The sequence below is a fragment of the Neofelis nebulosa genome, chromosome 2 (genome assembly GCF_028018385.1).
Source record: "Neofelis nebulosa isolate mNeoNeb1 chromosome 2, mNeoNeb1.pri, whole genome shotgun sequence".
Lineage (NCBI taxonomy): Eukaryota > Metazoa > Chordata > Mammalia > Carnivora > Felidae > Neofelis > Neofelis nebulosa.
In genome coordinates this window covers 73,292,401-73,309,113 of record NC_080783.1, presented here as the reverse complement: position 1 = coordinate 73,309,113, position 16,713 = coordinate 73,292,401, and the positions used below count along the sequence as shown (strand labels likewise).

The 16,713-nt window shown below is 44.4% G+C and overlaps 1 protein-coding gene across 15 annotated transcripts in view; it reads left to right on the top strand.

Moving 5' to 3' along the window:
- The window catches only part of TANC1 (tetratricopeptide repeat, ankyrin repeat and coiled-coil containing 1), a 239,589-nt gene that overhangs the window by 176,897 nt on the left and 45,979 nt on the right, over nt 1-16,713 (top strand). For 10 of the 15 annotated variants that reach the window (XM_058694414.1, XM_058694489.1, XM_058694453.1 and 7 more), the window contains 6 exons: nt 3,638-3,760; nt 4,542-4,823; nt 5,612-5,769; nt 8,991-9,222; nt 10,370-10,536; nt 12,702-13,309. In XM_058694414.1, coding sequence (XP_058550397.1) covers nt 3,638-3,760; nt 4,542-4,823; nt 5,612-5,769; nt 8,991-9,222; nt 10,370-10,536; nt 12,702-13,309 — 1,570 coding nt within the window. The remainder of the gene's footprint in view (nt 1-3,637; nt 3,761-4,541; nt 4,824-5,611; nt 5,770-8,990; nt 9,223-10,369; nt 10,537-12,701; nt 13,310-16,713) is intronic. The other 5 variants (XM_058694532.1, XM_058694444.1, XM_058694473.1 and 2 more) reach the window with 2 other exon arrangements.

The following is a 16,713-nucleotide window of genomic DNA, read 5'->3' as shown; positions in this document are numbered from 1 at the left end:
CAACCCTCAATGTTAGAAGGCCTTAAATAATATGTCACAGACCATATATTGCAATCCCTGGGAATTATTTGCATCTGAAGATCCATGCAAACACAAATTGCCATTTGGGAAACATCAAGTGAGTACATTTGGCATATGAGGGCAAGAGTAAGGACTGGCAGATGAAGGAAAGGCAATACCAGGCTTCTGGTTGCAGCTGCCCCAAGGGACCTGCCTGCCCCTTCCCCCAGGAAGTGAGCCTATGGAAGTGAGTTCCTGAGGTTGCCAGCCTTTACTGTCAGTGAGCCTGTTACAAAGAACTGTGGTTGTCTGTTCACTGTTGTGTCTAATACAATGAAATCAGTAAAATTCTTACGTCAAAGACTATAAAAATAAGTTGGCTAGGTTTGGAGATTGTTTCACTGTACAGAGATTTTCTTTGTAAAGGTATCTGTTGGAGCGGAATTGGTTTAAAATGCTGCAGTCAGGTTATTACTTTATACTACATCAAATGTGTGGCATGGGCACCTCATTCCTTTATTAGGAAACAGGAGGAGAAGCCTTTAACATGATATCTTAGATAATCTAGAAATTGGGTAATTAGGTTCCACTGTTTTTGACTAACTTCTTTTTCTTTTGAATTGCTAAGTGGATCGCAGACACTGTATTTAGTTTTCTAGAATACCAACAAACAGAATTACCAGCCAATTTTCTTGAAATTCCAACCAGTCATTGCCTCGACTTAATAGTATTTACCTTTGATAGGTTAGTCCATGGTATTCAACTGATGTTTCTTTTTGTTCCAATTAGAGAATTTTCCTTCTGCTCCCTCCACCCCACTCCACCCCCTCAAAAAACTCTCCTGCAGCATCTTAAAATACCCTTCTCAGATGGTCGATGTGATGTGTGTGTATGCAACAAGTGTGTAATTTAACCATAGAGCTACTAGCTGTAGGTTTATGGCAGCATAAAATTATTGTTTTCCCTCTGCTTTTTCTCAGCCCTGAGTTGTGTTGAGGATTTTTGAAAACAGTTATCGTTAAATACTGGAAGTGAGTCTAGCTGTTGTGCTGGTAATATCTGAGACTCTACTGTACACGTGTGAGAAGGCAACACGTGGTCCAGGTCGCCTGCTCTGGTAGGTGGGGAGCACATAAAGCTTCACTGCCCCAACTCAAGTCTCTCTCAGTGGCCGTGACAACGTTGTAGGAAGCGGTGGTAGCTGGCAGCTCCTGTCTTGCAGCCCCACTGAGCCAGGAGATGCAGTCTGTTTCACTGCATCTTAATCCCATTTGCAATGGAGAATCAGAGGTGCGGAGAGGATGAGGCCACTTTGTTGCACACTTTGGAGCGAGAGCTATAGTGACGGTAAATCTGAAAACAGAGGTGTTTGAAGCCTCACCATCTCCTGCATCTGTGTCAAGTTAGGGCTTTTATTTGCAATCCTCTCTTTGGAATGCCCTTTGTATACTCTCCTATTCTTAGTCCTTTTAGTTGTCACAAAATTATAAACTGAATGTCATGTTCTAAGGGGTTAGGGGAAGAAGAGAAATAGGAAACCCTTTGGAGGCTCCAAGTGTCTTTGAGTTCTCTAGGGCTGAAGCAGCAGGCCAGATATCTGTGGCTGTTCCAGCTCCAAACCCAACTTGGCTTATGGGTTACAGCTGTGGCTGATCCTTCTCCCCCCCCAGCCTCCAACATGTGGTGTGTCCACAGTGAGGCATGCTGAGGAAAGGGGGCATTTGCAGAGGCCTGGGTCAGAGTCCCAGGTCCCAGGCAGGAACCTAGAACTATATGTTCCAAGCGATATTATTGTAGGGAGCCAGAGTAATGAGTTTGGTCCTGGTGGCCCTCCTGGAAGTTTCACACACCTACTTGTGAAGGACTGAGATTGAAGCTAGAGGCTGCCATTGGATTCCCATAAATTAGGCTTATGTGGGAGTCCTACATAAGGACTTAGCCGAATCTTTCTAATGGGAAAGATTGGTGTGGAATATTGACATTAGCGTGCACACGATGTGTACCTAGGCTGTGGATATACACCAGAAGGATCCAGGAGTATATGTGTATGTTGTTGTGAAGTCAAGGCGTCAGATGTCTCTCCTGGGACTGGGAAAGTGAGTAGGGCATGGGGTGGATTGCCCTTTGGGGAACGTGGCAAGAGGGGACATGCCACCACAGAGCCAGGCCTTGGAGCCACCCAGGTGCTTATTGAATGGGATGAAGGGGGTGGTGCTAACAGTGATGAAAGCCCCAGGAGGGGAATTGGGGAGGACCCAGATTGGTCAGATGGTGCTGGTCAATGGCTGGATGCTGTGCAGCCAGAAGGCTTTCGGCAGACAGATGGCCCAACTTGACTTCTCTCCCTCAAAACTTAGTCCCGCTAATGATTTTACCAGTCCTTAGAACCCCTAGCCCTTAGAATGCAACTCCTGTTCCCCACTCATTTGCCCTCAAATGATGCCTGTATTTTATTATCCTGGAAGAGAATTGTACGTGTAGGATCAGCAGTATCTTAATGTTGGGTCACTCAGCGCACAAACAAATTAGGTTAATCCTATTTAGAATTCTCTCATTGTGACCTAGGATATATATGTAAATAAGAGGAGGCTCTTTTTTTTTTTTTTTCTTTTTTTCTTTTAGGGTAAAAAACATACTGTGTATTTGTTAAGATTTGCTAAGAATTAGCAACATTATTTTGTATTGGTTGTTTTTATTTTTATTTATTTTTTAAATTATTTATTTATTTATTTTTTCAATATATGAAATTTATTGTCAAATTGGTTTCCATACAACACCCAGTGCTCATCCCAAAAGGTGCCCTCCTCAATACCCATCACCCACCCTCCCCTCCCTCCCACCCCCCATCAACCCTCAGTTTGTTCTCAGTTTTTAAGCGTCTCTTATGCTTTGGCTCTCTCCCACTCTAACGTCTTTTTTTTTTTTTTTTCCTTCCCCTCCCGTATTGGTTGTTTTTATAATCGAACTTGTATGTATGCTCGCATAGACCCTTAATGCGTTTTAACTGGTACCTGTGTGGTGTGACTTACTGATTTGATCAGAGGTAAATATTACTTGTTTTTAGAATTTTTAAAAATACACATAAAATAGCATATAACATATACATAAAAATGTAAAGCTTAGGAATGTTTATTTCTGATGAAATCCACATGGCTCCTTTCACTGTCCTGAGCTGACTGTTAGTGTTCTGAGCACCGTGGAATTGTACAGCAGAATCTGCTCCCTGAATTAACAAGGTTGGGATTCCAGCAACAGCAGAAGGCTGTCCAGAATTACAGGGAAAGACCTCTGGGACCGTGCTCTGTGTCTGCAGTATGTACTGCAGCTGTATTGAGTGACATGTGATGGTCAAGTTTCTTCATAAAAATTGTTGGTGAAGTCTGTGTCTTTCCAGGAATGATGGAGAATTCTGGAAACCATAGAAGCACAATTTTAAGAATGAGGGACACTTGTTTTTGCCACTTTTCGGTGAACTCCTTGCTGGAAAAATAAGCTGGGATGGGCAAACAAAACTAAAGTTACTTTGAAGTGAATGGAAAGCCTGAACGGAATTGCTTAGTAATTTATAATTTGTAGTAGTTTGGGTATGATATTAAAATCAACTTTGAAAAGACTAAACTTCAGTTTAATATTACAGCAACAAGCTCAACCAAGTTGGAGGATCTGAGTTATTTAGACGGGCAGAGAAATGCCCCTCTTCGAACGTCAATTAGATTGCCGTGGCACAATACAGCCGGAGGTAGGGCACAGGAAGTTAAAGGTACTTATCTTTGCATCTGTTGGGATAATGGATATAATGAGCACATTCACTCAACATTGAGGATCTGGGATAACCAGCGTTTAAGCCAGCTCATTTAAAACCATGACGTGAATTGTGTGTGTGTGCTAAAAGTTTGTTAAATGTGCTAGGAGGCCGTCCTTTAGTGGTTTGGGACTTCTTCCTTAAAATATGTGATGAACTCGTTTCTGGAGTTGGAAAATAATTCTGCAGTATATTATTTTGGAATGAGGAGTAATTTAACTCTCACTGGATATTTTTTGTGACCAAGAAAGAGTCAGCTTTGTTTCATTTCCCTGGGCTGTTGGTCACCTCTTAAGTCTACCTGTAACACACAGTCGGGTGGTTGGGAACCTTGCCAAAGGGGCCAATCATCATCACACCAAGATGAGAGCTGGGGCCCCGTCTCTAGGAAAACATTTCCATTTTACTAACACAGTAGTAGAAGGAGCCTATCTTAAACACTGTTTCAGACAAACCGATGAGGCCTGGTTTGGCCACTTGAATCCCTTTTCCTAATCCTCTGGTGTCTGCCCTGAGTCATGATTAAAGAAGTAGCAAGTCATTTTAATAGGACCCTTTGTAAAACCAACAGGGGATTATAAATGAGGTATTACAGAAGTATTCATAGAACCAGACTGGAAATACGGATTCCTTGTAAGGTAAACCTAAATTTAGGCTAATACTAAGTATATCAGTGTATAAAATTATGACATTCTTCTAAAATAATGATTGTTTTTTGTTTTTTGTTTTTTTTTCTAAGCACGATTTGCTCCATACAAGCCACAGGACATTTTGTTGAAACCCCTGTTGTTTGAAGTACCAAGCATAACAACGGACTCTGTGTTTGTGGGAAGGGATTGGCTCTTTCACCAGATAGAAGAAAACTTGAGGAACACAGAACTGACAGAAAATAGAGGAGCCGTGGTGGTTGGAAACGTGGGCTTTGGGAAGACCGCAATCATTTCTAAGTTGGTGGCACTTAGCTGCCACGGAAGCCGCATGAGGCAGATTGCTTCCAGCAGCCCCAGTTCACCACCAAAAAGTATGTGCATATTTAACCACTCGTCTAGTTTATGATATTCGTGTCAGGTAGATGGGGGGACATTGCTGTGGGATAAACAGTCCCCATTTTCCTCAAGTTGTTCTAGCTGCCGTACCTGGTCTGCCAGCACATTGGGAGACCTGTTTGAACCCTTCCATCTATCCTGGCACCCAGGAAGCCATCACCTGGGATGAGAACAGCCTTCTCTGGTCTTGTCTCAGCTGTAGGGCCTGTGAGGCCTGATCAGGTGCCCTGGAGAGTTCGGGTCCTAAAACCAAGGGGGTTTGGCTCCTGGCAGAAAAAGCCAGGAGGAGTCTGTGCACAATTCTTTTGTACCCTGTTCTCCACAGCCTTTGTCCTCTGTGCTGGGTTTACTCATAAAAACTAACTTAAAATAGAACCCAATATTTGAGTAATTGCATCTTATTGTATGTATAATAAACCCATTAAAAGAAAGTGTCTCTAACATGGTGAACAGGAACAGTGAGCCATGAAAGTTTATATATATATATATATATATATATATATATATATATATGGCAAAAAGACTTTATATAAAGAAAATAAAAGAAACCAGAAAGAGCACTGCTCCTGGGAGGGTATCTGGGTGTATGGGGGGCAGGGCTGAGAGGGACACTTTGTGTTCTCCTTTGGACCTTTGCATTTGGAACGCTGTTCACTCATTACCTATTAAAGTACTCTTTGGGTCTACTCAAGCAATCCGTTCACTATCTCATCCTACCCCTATTCTGATGTTGTAATGATGAAATTGGCCTCTTTCTCGGCAGCTTCGGATTCCTCCCAGGATCTTCCTTTCACTCCGTTGCTTTCACCGAGCTCGTCTGCAGTTGTTACCAACATGACCAAAACACCCCCTGGGTCTGGGTCTGATACTCCTGAGAACCAGAGACCAAGAGAGGACGCAGTGAAATACCTCGCTTCTAAGGTAACCTGCTCCTGCTCTAGGGGACTCTTCTAGAAAGAGAACAAGATTTGTTAGTTTGGCTTCTGAGAAAGGAATAGAAAAAGGGATCTTGAAACAGAGATAGTTCTTTAATGTAAAAAGGTAGCTTTTGATAAAATAGTGATCAAGTACTCCAAGTAAAAGGTATTAATGAAAATAAATATCTCCAGACACTGGCAGGGGACTTTGATTCATCTTAAACAATGGATTGAGGGGCGCCTGGGTGGCTCAGTCAGTTAAACGCTCAACTTCAGCTCAGGTCATGATCTCGTGGTTTGTGAGTTCGAGCCCCACCTCAGACACTGTGCTGACAGCTCAGGGCCTGGAGCCTGCTTCGGATTCTGTGTCTCCCTCTCTCTCTGCTCCTCCCCTTCTCATACTCTGTCTCTCTAAATGAATAAATAAACATTGTAAAATTTTTTTAAAAATTAAAAAAACAATGGATTGAAAGAATTCCTCAAAGTAGCAGGTGGTATCACGGGTGCCACAAATCCATCCTTACAAGCATGTGCTGTCCTTCACTTGGGAGCCTTGAACGTGATCCAGTTCACCACGCCTGTTCTCTGTTGCCTGGGGACTTTGGTTCCCTGCATCCCTCTGTCAGAGGTTTCTTGTGAGGTTAAGAAAGAGACTTGGCTGACTTTCTCTTGATAGATTCATGGTCATCAGGGTCCTTCTGAAATTTTCCATCTGCTCAGCATCTGTGACAAGTTCATAAGCCACCCTGTGCATTAGAACAGTTACGTCTCTCACTCCTAGTGACCTGCTGGGGTCTCTCTTCCTGGGCAGCAGTGGTGGGGCAGGCAGAGCTGGGGAGCATGAGGTGGATGGTGCCAGGGGCATCTAGGAATGCCCCTGGATTCAGAGGAAACGCTCTGAGGGTGAATTTGGTGCAGGGGACTGAAAAGAAGGCGTTTTTTGCCCCAGATCTTTGCTCCTTGCTTCTTCTCAGGTGAGAGCTGCTCCTCACTGGCGTAGGCAGCTCCGGCCACTGATTGGCGACAGTCCTCTAGTCAGAAATGAGTGATCTGAGATGAAGAGTATAGTGCAGACTTCAAAGCCACCCTGCTATAGTGATTTTTCAAACCACTTTGTGTAAGAGATATATTTTACCCGGAAGACCTGTGCACGTACTTACAACACACAACTGAAGCAAAAGCATCACGGTATTCTCGCAGCCTTATATAACCAACATTATGAAATGAAAACAAGTTGTTGTGGCTCCAGACTGGTTTCATGACCCACTGTTCGGCTGACAGACTTCTTCGGTCAGACATGGTGCTTGACATAGACCGGTGTGCTGCCTGCCTTATTGGTGGTTTCTACAAGCTTAGGGGTCCTCCTGTGTTCCTGCTCATCTTTCCAGGGCAAAGGGGAAAAGCAGTCAGCTTTCCTCAGAGTGTGGATGATAATTTTAATCTAAAACAGAAGTCACACAACAGTTCCAAATTGGCCATGTCTACTCTTGCCACTTGCTTTTAAGAGTTTACAGACCTGGAATCTAATCCCAGAGCTTCCACTGCCTGCCCTTGTTACCTGGTGAGGCATTTAACCTGTGTGCAGTCCGCAGCTGTGAACCACACCTGGTGAGGCAGGGTTGTGAGGAGCTCTGGGAACAGCAGGCACTCAGACCCTTCTGGAGAACAGAAAGCACTTTGCACACATACATTTTTACTTTTTTCACCTTCCTTTTCTCATACTCCCTGTTCCTCCTTGTATTCTCATGTGGGAATGTATCAGAGTTTCCATACATCTACAGAGCTCTTCTCCCAGGACAGTTCTGCACCTGGCACTTTCCTTGGACTCTAACGAGTAGCCTGCTGCCCCTTCAAATCCATCCTAACAAAGGCAAAACTCCTTATCCCCTCAGTGCTTGGGAAGGAACCTCTCTCCTATGTGTCTCTTCACGCTATAGGCAGACATTTGGTAATTTCTGATTTTGGTCCTTCAAACTCTGGTGTTGTTGAGTATTTCCAGTGTCAGGTGTGTGTGCAGGGAGGAGACTAAAGGTTTGAGCTAGACTGCTGGCCCTCCTGTCTGGGAAAAAGAAGCAGCTGTGGGTGTGCCTGGGAGGCTCAGTTGGCTAAATGTCTGACTCTTGATTTTGACTCAGGTAATAATCTTACCTTTTGTGGAATCAAACCCCGCAAGGGCTCTGCACTGACAGTGCTGAAGCCTGCTTGGGATTCTCTCTCTCTCTCTCTCTCTCTCTCTCTCTCTCTCTCTCTCTCTCTCTCTCTCCCCCTCCCCTGCATCCATGCACCCATGTGTGTGCAGGCTTGTGCTCTCTCTCTCTCTCAAAAATAAATAAATGTTTGGGGCACCTGAGTGGCTCAGTTGGTTAAGCGTCCGACTTCAGCTCAGGTCATGATCTCACAGTCTGTGAGTTCGAGCCCCGCGTCCGGCTCTAGGCTGACAGCTCGGAGCCTGGAGCCTGCTTCAGATTCTGTGTCTCCCCCTCTCTCTGTCCCTCCCCTGCTCGTGCTTTGTCTCTCTCTGTCTCAAAAATAAATAAAAACATTTTAAAAATAAATAAATGTTTAAAAAAATTTTTAGCGTTTATTTATTTTTGAGAGAGACACGGAGTACAAGATGGGGAGGGGCAGACAGAGAGGGAGACACAGAATCTGAAGCAGACTCCAGGTTCTGAGCTGTCAGCACAGAGCATGATGCAGGGCTCGAACTCAACAAGCCTTGAGATCATGACCTGAGCCAAAGTCGGATGCTCAACTGATTGAGCCACTTTCCTAGCCACCAACTTTATCTGCTTTTGGGGAGCAGCACATGAGTTTCCCAAGGAAATGCTGCTGTTTTGAAAGTAGGAATGAAGTGAATGTGGCACTTCGGCACTTCTGGATGTTGAGTACATTGGGATTATTCCGAGATGCTCTAAGCCAGGATTGGCTTTAGGTTTTATGAATGAGGCTTATTCATTATTTTTGATACAGAGTACCTTGTGCTGATCTTAGTGCTAATCAAGATGGATTTGCGGCTGCAATTAAGAGTCTGCCCAGAACTTGGCAAACTGTGTGAATGAATGAAAGAATAACTGAAACAATTAAGCTAAATAATGACTCAGTGTTGGGGAATGGAAACAACGTATTTCATTCCCGTAGCAGAGGGGGCATCGCATGTGTTTGAGAGTTTGAGATCACGGAGGGAGCATGTCAAGAGGGGTGCTGACGGCTCTGCTTCCCGCATAGGTCGTGGCCTACCACTACTGCCAAGCTGACAACACGTACACGTGCCTGGTGCCTGAGTTCGTGCACAGCATTGCAGCTCTGCTGTGCCGGTCCCACCAGCTGGCTGCCTACAGGGACCTACTGATCAGGGAGCCCCAGCTACAGAGCATGCTGAGCCTCCGGTCCTGCGTGCAGGACCCAGTGGCCGCCTTCAGGAGAGGAGTGCTGGAACCGCTCACAAGCCTGAGAAACGGTACTTCCGAGCAGCCACCCATACCCTCTCTCTCTCTAGTCCAGAGTCCCCAGGACGGTCCTCAGAAGCACTTGGATGGGGGCGAGGGTGGGCACCAGGCAAGGATGTGGGTGAATCTGTGCACTGATCATTCCCTTACTCAGGACCATCTCCCTAGGGTCCCTGCTTGCTTCTTGAATGGTGTAGTTTTGAAAGAAATGCCTCCAATAAAGAATTCACTCCCCGTTGAATATTTCCAAAGTAGCTAATTTGTAACCATAGGTTATACAGATGACTTATGCCCTAGAAACTGTTGCCTGCATATTTTATATTCCTACCTAGTGGGGGAACAAGTTGGTTGATTGGAGAACTTGCCAGCTATTTTTTTTTTCAGGGGCTGTGCTCAGTTGAGTTGATCCTAAAGGCTTTTCTAGAAGTGTTCATTTGATTTTTTTTTTTTTTTTTTGCCCTTGAAATACTCGACAAGGTAGGGGACATTAATGCTATTATGGGCTGTTCATTTCTTATCCTTTCTCCTCCTCATTCCTCACCTTTTAAGCTAGTTTACCTGCCTCCATAGCACTTTGGGATGGAAACAGATCTGTCATCATTTCTCCTCAGTTTCTTGGACAGAAAGTTGGTGCTAATAAATGGAAAACTAGATTCAGTCTTGTGGGAAAGAGCCCTGTTCTAGGAGTCTGTAAAAGTGAGGTTCTCACCACTGGCTGGCTGCGTGCCTTGGGCCAGATGCTTGGCTTTTGAGGGTCCCTTTTCATTCCCGGACATCCATTGCAGGGCAGGGGGGATTCTATGGGGAGGACCTAGCATCTTTTCCAGATTTAATCTCCATATATGCCAGTTATCTTAGCTATAGCTCACCCCAGTGAAAGGAGTGTATGAAGAGCTAACTGTATCATATCCATGGGTGAGATCCTGCTAATGTGTGTAATGCAATATGTTTCTGAAAACTGTTTTATAAGATTTGTTTTTCTCTTGGCTGTCTGCTCTGGTTTCCATTATAAATTTAATAGAAAATGTGCTTCTCTGAAAACCATTTCTTCTGCAATATGTAAACCTTTTTAGCTTTTCCTAACACTAAAATTCACTGGGTGGTGCCATTTTCTAGAAATGTATAATTTCTTAATTAAAAAATTATTTTATCCTTTAGAGCAGAAAATTCCTGAAGAAGAATATATTATTTTGATAGATGGCTTAAATGAAGCGGAGTTTCATAAGCCTGATTATGGAGATACGCTTTCTTCATTTATTACCAAAATTATTTCTAAGTTTCCTGCCTGGTTGAAGCTGATTGTGACTGTAAGAGCAAACTTTCAGGTGAGAAAGAATTCTCCAGTCTCTTTCCAAGACCTCATACCCAGAATTTATAGTGATTAACAACATAAACTGTTAAAAAGCGTTTAGCTGCTTAATTGAAAACTACATTAGGACTTTGAAATATTTAGTCCACAAAGCCCCAAATGAGTGAAACTCTGACCTTTTTACCTTCCATGAATCAAGATGTCAGGAAAGTCTCCTCTTAGCACTGCACTGTCCCTGCACTTCTAAAATACAAGAGTCCAGCCCTGGAAGTAACTCAATTTATCTACTGGAGTTTAAAGTTATTCCTGTAGTTATTTGTGTGGAATTGCAGTGGGACTTTGTTTCTTTTATTTTCTTTCCTTCCTTCTCTGTCTTGTTGTTTCTTTCTTCCTTTCTTTCAAGGAAGAAAAGATTTTTAAGGCCAATTCTGAAATAAGGTCTATTTTTTCATAAAACTTCAACATAAGATTCCACTTGTAGCGAAATGAAGTGCTTTTTTTTTTAATTCTTTTCCTCATCTTTCCCCTCATTTGAACCCAGATTATATCTTACCAACCTTTGACTTCTTCCCTCTACCCCTGTCCTTTTTTAGTAAAGACATTACTCTTAGATTTTGATTTTTGCCCTTTTGTGATGATGTCTATCTAAAAATAGCATTTGGGTTCTTTTCTTTTCTCATTAAAAGTGGCATTAGGCCTCAGCCTCACTTGACATTTGTTTTTATGGCCATTTGATTTATACCCTTTGCAGTCATTTATCACACAGTAAGCGGAATTTGGTAATCGATAGAGCAAAGGAACGGGAGTCCTATATTTTCTGTACTAGCTGTTTAAATTTTCACAGGGTTCGGTTACCATGCATGTAAAATGGGAGTGATTATACTCAGCCTGCCCCCTGCAATTATTATATTCAGTGAGGACATGGGTCAAATTCTTCAGAAACGATAGTGGTTGTGTTTGTTTATTTTTGAGAGACAGAGAGAGACAACATGAGTGGGAGAGGGCAGAGAGAGAGAGAGGGAGACCCAGAATATGAAGCAGGCCCCGGGCTCTGAGCTGTCAGCCCAGAGCCCAACGTGGGGCTTGAACCCACAGACCGAGAGATCATGACTTGAGCCGAAGTCGGACACTCAACCGACTGAGCCACCCAGGCGCCCCAGATAGTGGTTAGCTTAAAGAAAAAACCAGAAACTCCTCTCTGCTGTTAGGTGTGAGGAGAGTGCTTATCTTTCGAATGGGGGTGGGATGGAAAGGGACACGGCACTTCCGAGAGCTGGTGACGTTGTTTCTCGCTGCTGGTTACACAGATGTATTTAACTTTGTAAAAATTAATGACGTTGTGCAATTATGGTTTGTATGTTATACTTGAACTTAAAAGTTTACTTGGAATGAACAGCCTGGGTGGCGCAGTCGGTTAAGCGTCCGACTTCAGCCAGGTCACGATCTCGCGGTCCGTGAGTTCGAGCCCCGCGTCAGGCTCTGGGCTGATGGCTCGGAGCCTGGAGCCTGTTTCCGATTCTGTGTCTCCCTCTCTCTCTGCCCCTCCCCCGTTCATGCTCTGTCTCTCTCTGTCCAAAAATAAATAAAAAACGTTGAAAAAAAAAAAAAAAAAAGCTAGCAGGCTATCCTGAAGTACGGCACCTTCATTAAGGCATGCTGTGGCTGCGGTATAGCCTGCCGGGGGGCAGGGGCCGTTTCAGATTTCCTGTCGGTTATACAGTCCCAGTATCTGATGCACAGAGAGGGATGCCTCTTATCTCGGTGTCTGGCCGTGTTCTTAGATACACAGTGCTGGTTTGTGTCTGTCCTTGTTATGTAACCTCTGCACAATGTAAGGATTATGAGTATTGGGTCACCTCAGGGTCTCACTGCCCCTGTGCTGGAATGGCCAGCTTGCCATTGTCTGCCCAGGGCTCTTACATCTTGCTCGTTTCTGAGTCTTCAGATGAGGGCCTCGGGAAAGCCATTACTGATTCGATCTCGCATCAGGATTTCTTTCACATAAGCTTTTTATCTTCAACTTATCCTATTACATGTTTTAATACAAAACAATGAGTCCCTGTAATCCATGAAAATCCTCCTTGAAAGAAAACTAGTGAATCTAGTTTGAAATGCAGCTGACATAAAAAAGAAATCTCTGTGGACTGACACTGTGGGTTTTTGGCGTTTTTTTTTCCACAGGAAATTGTGAGCACGCTGCCATTCGTCAAGCTTTCCTTAGATGACTTTCCGGACAACAAAGACATTCACAGTGACCTGCATGCCTACGTCCAGCACAGGGTCCACAGCAGCCAGGACATCCTCAGCAACATCTCCCTGAACGGCAAGGCCGATGCCGCCCTTATTGGGAAAGTGAGCAGCCACCTGGTGCTGCGGAGCCTCGGCTCCTACCTGTACCTCAAACTCACCTTGGACCTCTTCCAGAGGGGACATTTGGTCATCAAAAGTGCCAGCTACAAGGTGGTCCCCGTGTCTCTGTCTGAGCTCTATCTGCTGCAGTGCAACATGAAGTTCATGACCCAGTCCGCCTTCGAGAGAGCACTTCCGATTCTAAACGTGGCCCTCGCATCCCTCCACCCCATGACGGATGAGCAGATCTTTCAGGCCATTAACGCGGGCCACGTACAAGGGGAGCAGGGATGGGAGGACTTCCAGCAGAGGATGGATGCTCTCTCCTGCTTCCTCATTAAGAGGCGAGACAAAACCCGCATGTTCTGCCACCCGTCCTTCCGGGAGTGGCTCGTTTGGAGAGCAGATGGTGAAAACACGGCCTTCTTATGCGAGCCCAGGTATGGCAGGCCGCTTCCTGTCTGCTGTTTGCAGGGAGTCTAACGTGCGATTGGAGAAGGGGTTCCAAACACAATTCACCCTTTTTTCCCCTCCTCTCCAGTTCACCCTTCTCAATGGAAAGGCAACACATGATGAACAATTCAGGAGGGCCGTGGAAAACCTTGCTGCTAAACAAAAACTTCCATCCTTTAATTGCTAGAAATTTGTATGCGAGTACATCCAGTGAGAGAGAAGCTGAGCAATGCCTGGTGACCTTTCTTCGCTGTCCATTCTCTTCTAGACCTTGGTCCCCTTTATGGGAGTCACAGTGTGGTACATGCTCCAGGGAACAGTGGGCTTCTCCAGAAGCCACTCTCAGCTCAGCTTCCTCACCTTGAGTCTGTGCACTGTCTTGGGCTGCCCCTCTTGGGCATACAGAATCTTGTCCCAGGGATCAGATATGCCTGTAGGCCCCAAATGGAGCACAGTGATCACAGCTGGTTGTGATTATTTGCATTTGTGCTTCAGTGCAGTGTAACAGGCTTGGGGTCAGCAGGATTCAGATTCAGACCTCAGATGCCCCATTTATGAGATGGTCCTGCGGCAGCTGCATCTAGGGAGTGGAAGGTTCCACTGAGGAGTCTCAGCAGGGTGGGGCCAAGACTCCGCTCTCTGCACTGCTCAGGGGAGGGAAGGCGGTAAGCCTGCCTCTCATGTGGCCTCATGCTAGTCAGAGTGAGAGGTCAGGGAATTTGAGGGTGCAGATGCTTTTGTTTCCAAGGGTGGGTTCTTGTCTACTACTTCTGCCTGGCCCTGGCCTTGGCCTGCATCACTGTTGTCTTGAATGGTTTCTGCTGTCTGTGAGTCATAATTGCCCCCGACTCGGTACCAGGTCCAGCAAGCTGCTAAACTGTTCCCTATGAGCTGAACTGGCCAGGTGACCAGATGCTGGGGTCCAGGAATGAAGAGGTGAAATGAGCATTTGTAAGCTGCATCACCTTCTTCCCCATGAGTATTGATTTGACATTGACCAGATGGGAGTCTGGCTGTTTCATGTTGTGGGTACTGTTGTTTTCTGAGGTAACACCAGGCTAAAAATGTGTTCTTTTGAGTCTGGTTTGAGGCAACAAACTGTAACTCCCAGGTTATTTAGCGAGACTGTAAATAACGAGGTGATATGTGTACCGTATATTTGACATACTTAGCCAAGTTGGATCATTTTCTAGGAAGATAGGCTACAGTCGAGTTTGTAGAAACATAAAAACAAGTTGAGAAACTTCAACAGGGGATGTAGATTTGTCACTAGGGTTTGAAGCAGAGGAAGTTGAACTGTAGTCACTGTAAAGCCTCGCTCTGCTTTGGGTGGTGGGCAGCACTGAGGTAATGCAGCCTGGAGCAGAGCTCACTGTGCAGTGACTAGCAGACGTGTACCTGAAATGTTGGGCTCCTGAGTGCTGATGTGTTCCAAGAAGCATGTGTGGGGAATTACCCAGGGTAGGACCAGGACTGGACCAGGACAAGAGAGACATCCAGGGTGCAAAGTATAAGGAGTTCCTATTTGGCATTGTGCACATCAGTATTTACCCAAGACCCCTTTAGTTCTGGAATTTCATTCAGCAGACAAGGCTGGTGAAAGGACACTACTGGATGCATTTCAGCAGAAGTCTCTGCGGGCCCACCACATTCAGGGTACTGTGGCAGATTCAGAGAGTCCTGGGATAAGGGCCCAGCTCTCAAGGGCTTCCCACACAAGGGGGCAAGTGAGGGAGGAAGTGACCATGTGGGAAGAAAGCACCGCACATGGACTTTAGGAAAGGGAGGCTTCCAGCTAGGGAAGACCGTTTTTGGAAAGTGTTTCACATACATGAGGACATTTGGGCTGGGCCTTGAATGATGGGTAGCATTTCTCTTCCCACCCTAATTAGTTGTAATTTTGCCCTAATTAGGGAGAAGCAGCAAAAAGAACCCAATACCCAGAGTCAATGACATCTCACTTTTTATTTCTGTCTCTTTCCATGCATTTTAAACATTCTCCAAATCATCTTTTCTATATTAAATTCCTATCCTGCTTTTTTTTTTTTTTTTTTTGCTTACACATCATGGATAGCTTAGCAAGCAGTTTGGAAATTTTAGCAAAGTATCATTTTTCATGGGTGTGCAAACCTCCTAGTAGGCGAATAATGATGTACTTTACCCTTACTGTGAGGCCTTGCAGTTGTTTCTGGGTTATTTATAAATAAAGCAACCTATTGTGCATGTCCTGGTGCTTTTCAGGAAAGGAATAGAATTCTCTTCTTTGTTTTCATTATTCCTTATGTTAGAATTACAGGAACAGAATTAAAAAGAGGAATAAGTTGCTTAAAGTCTTCATGCACATCACCTAGACTGAAACATAATTCACATTTTGCAATATTTACTGCATCTGTCATCTTTTGCCGTTAACAAGTTGTAGATACCAGGACATTTTACCAAGTAACTGATTATGTACCTCAAAAAGACATTTTCACACTTAACCACAGCACCATTGCCACACCTAAAATGTTCAGACTAATTTATCAGTATTATCACACATTTAGCTGTGACCAAATTTCTTTACTTCCTTCATATTTTTCTAGTATGTTTGAATCAGGATCCAGATAAGATCATGAAAATGCGTTTTACAGTGCCTCTTTTAATCTATAGATTTGCTTCTCCTTCTGTTTCTGCTTTGTCCTTGCATTTTATTTGTTTAAAAAGAATAACTGAGTAATTTGTCCTATATGGTTTCCCATAATCTGAATTTTGCTGATTGCATTCTCATGGTATTTACTGTGTTTATCACCTCTATTTCCTGAAATTGGTCAGATTTTATCTTAAAATAATTTTTGCAAGGATACTTAATAGATAGTAGGTCTGCTTCCATCAGGAGGCACACAATGTCTTAATGTCTCTCGGAGGCCTGATGATTATTTCCCAGATCCATCAGTTCATTAGGGTTGCATCAGGAGTTTTAAAATATTGAGCAACCTCCTGTCTGCTGTCATGTCATGGACTTGAGGAATGAACAGATAGGATTTTAGTAGGTGGAAAAGAGGCTATTGCAGACAGAAGGAGCTGTCCAAGTCATCATGTCAAATGGCAGGTTGTGTTTTGGCAACAACAAACCTAGTTTGGCTGGAGCTTTTGTCATGGGATAGAAGACTTAACAGAAGGATGTGCTAGGGAGAATAGACTTTAATCAGTCATCTCTGGAGAGCCCTCAATTGAGCAGGTCGAAAGTGCAGACTACCTACATTGGGAGGAGTGTGGAGGGTTGGACCATGAGAACCTGTGTGACAGCAGCAGGGACTTGGTGGACCTGGCTTCGGGATGCAGAGGGGTTGAGACTGGCTCTGATAACATGAGATGGGTGGGTACAGCTTGGCCTTATAAGCAAAGTCAAGGA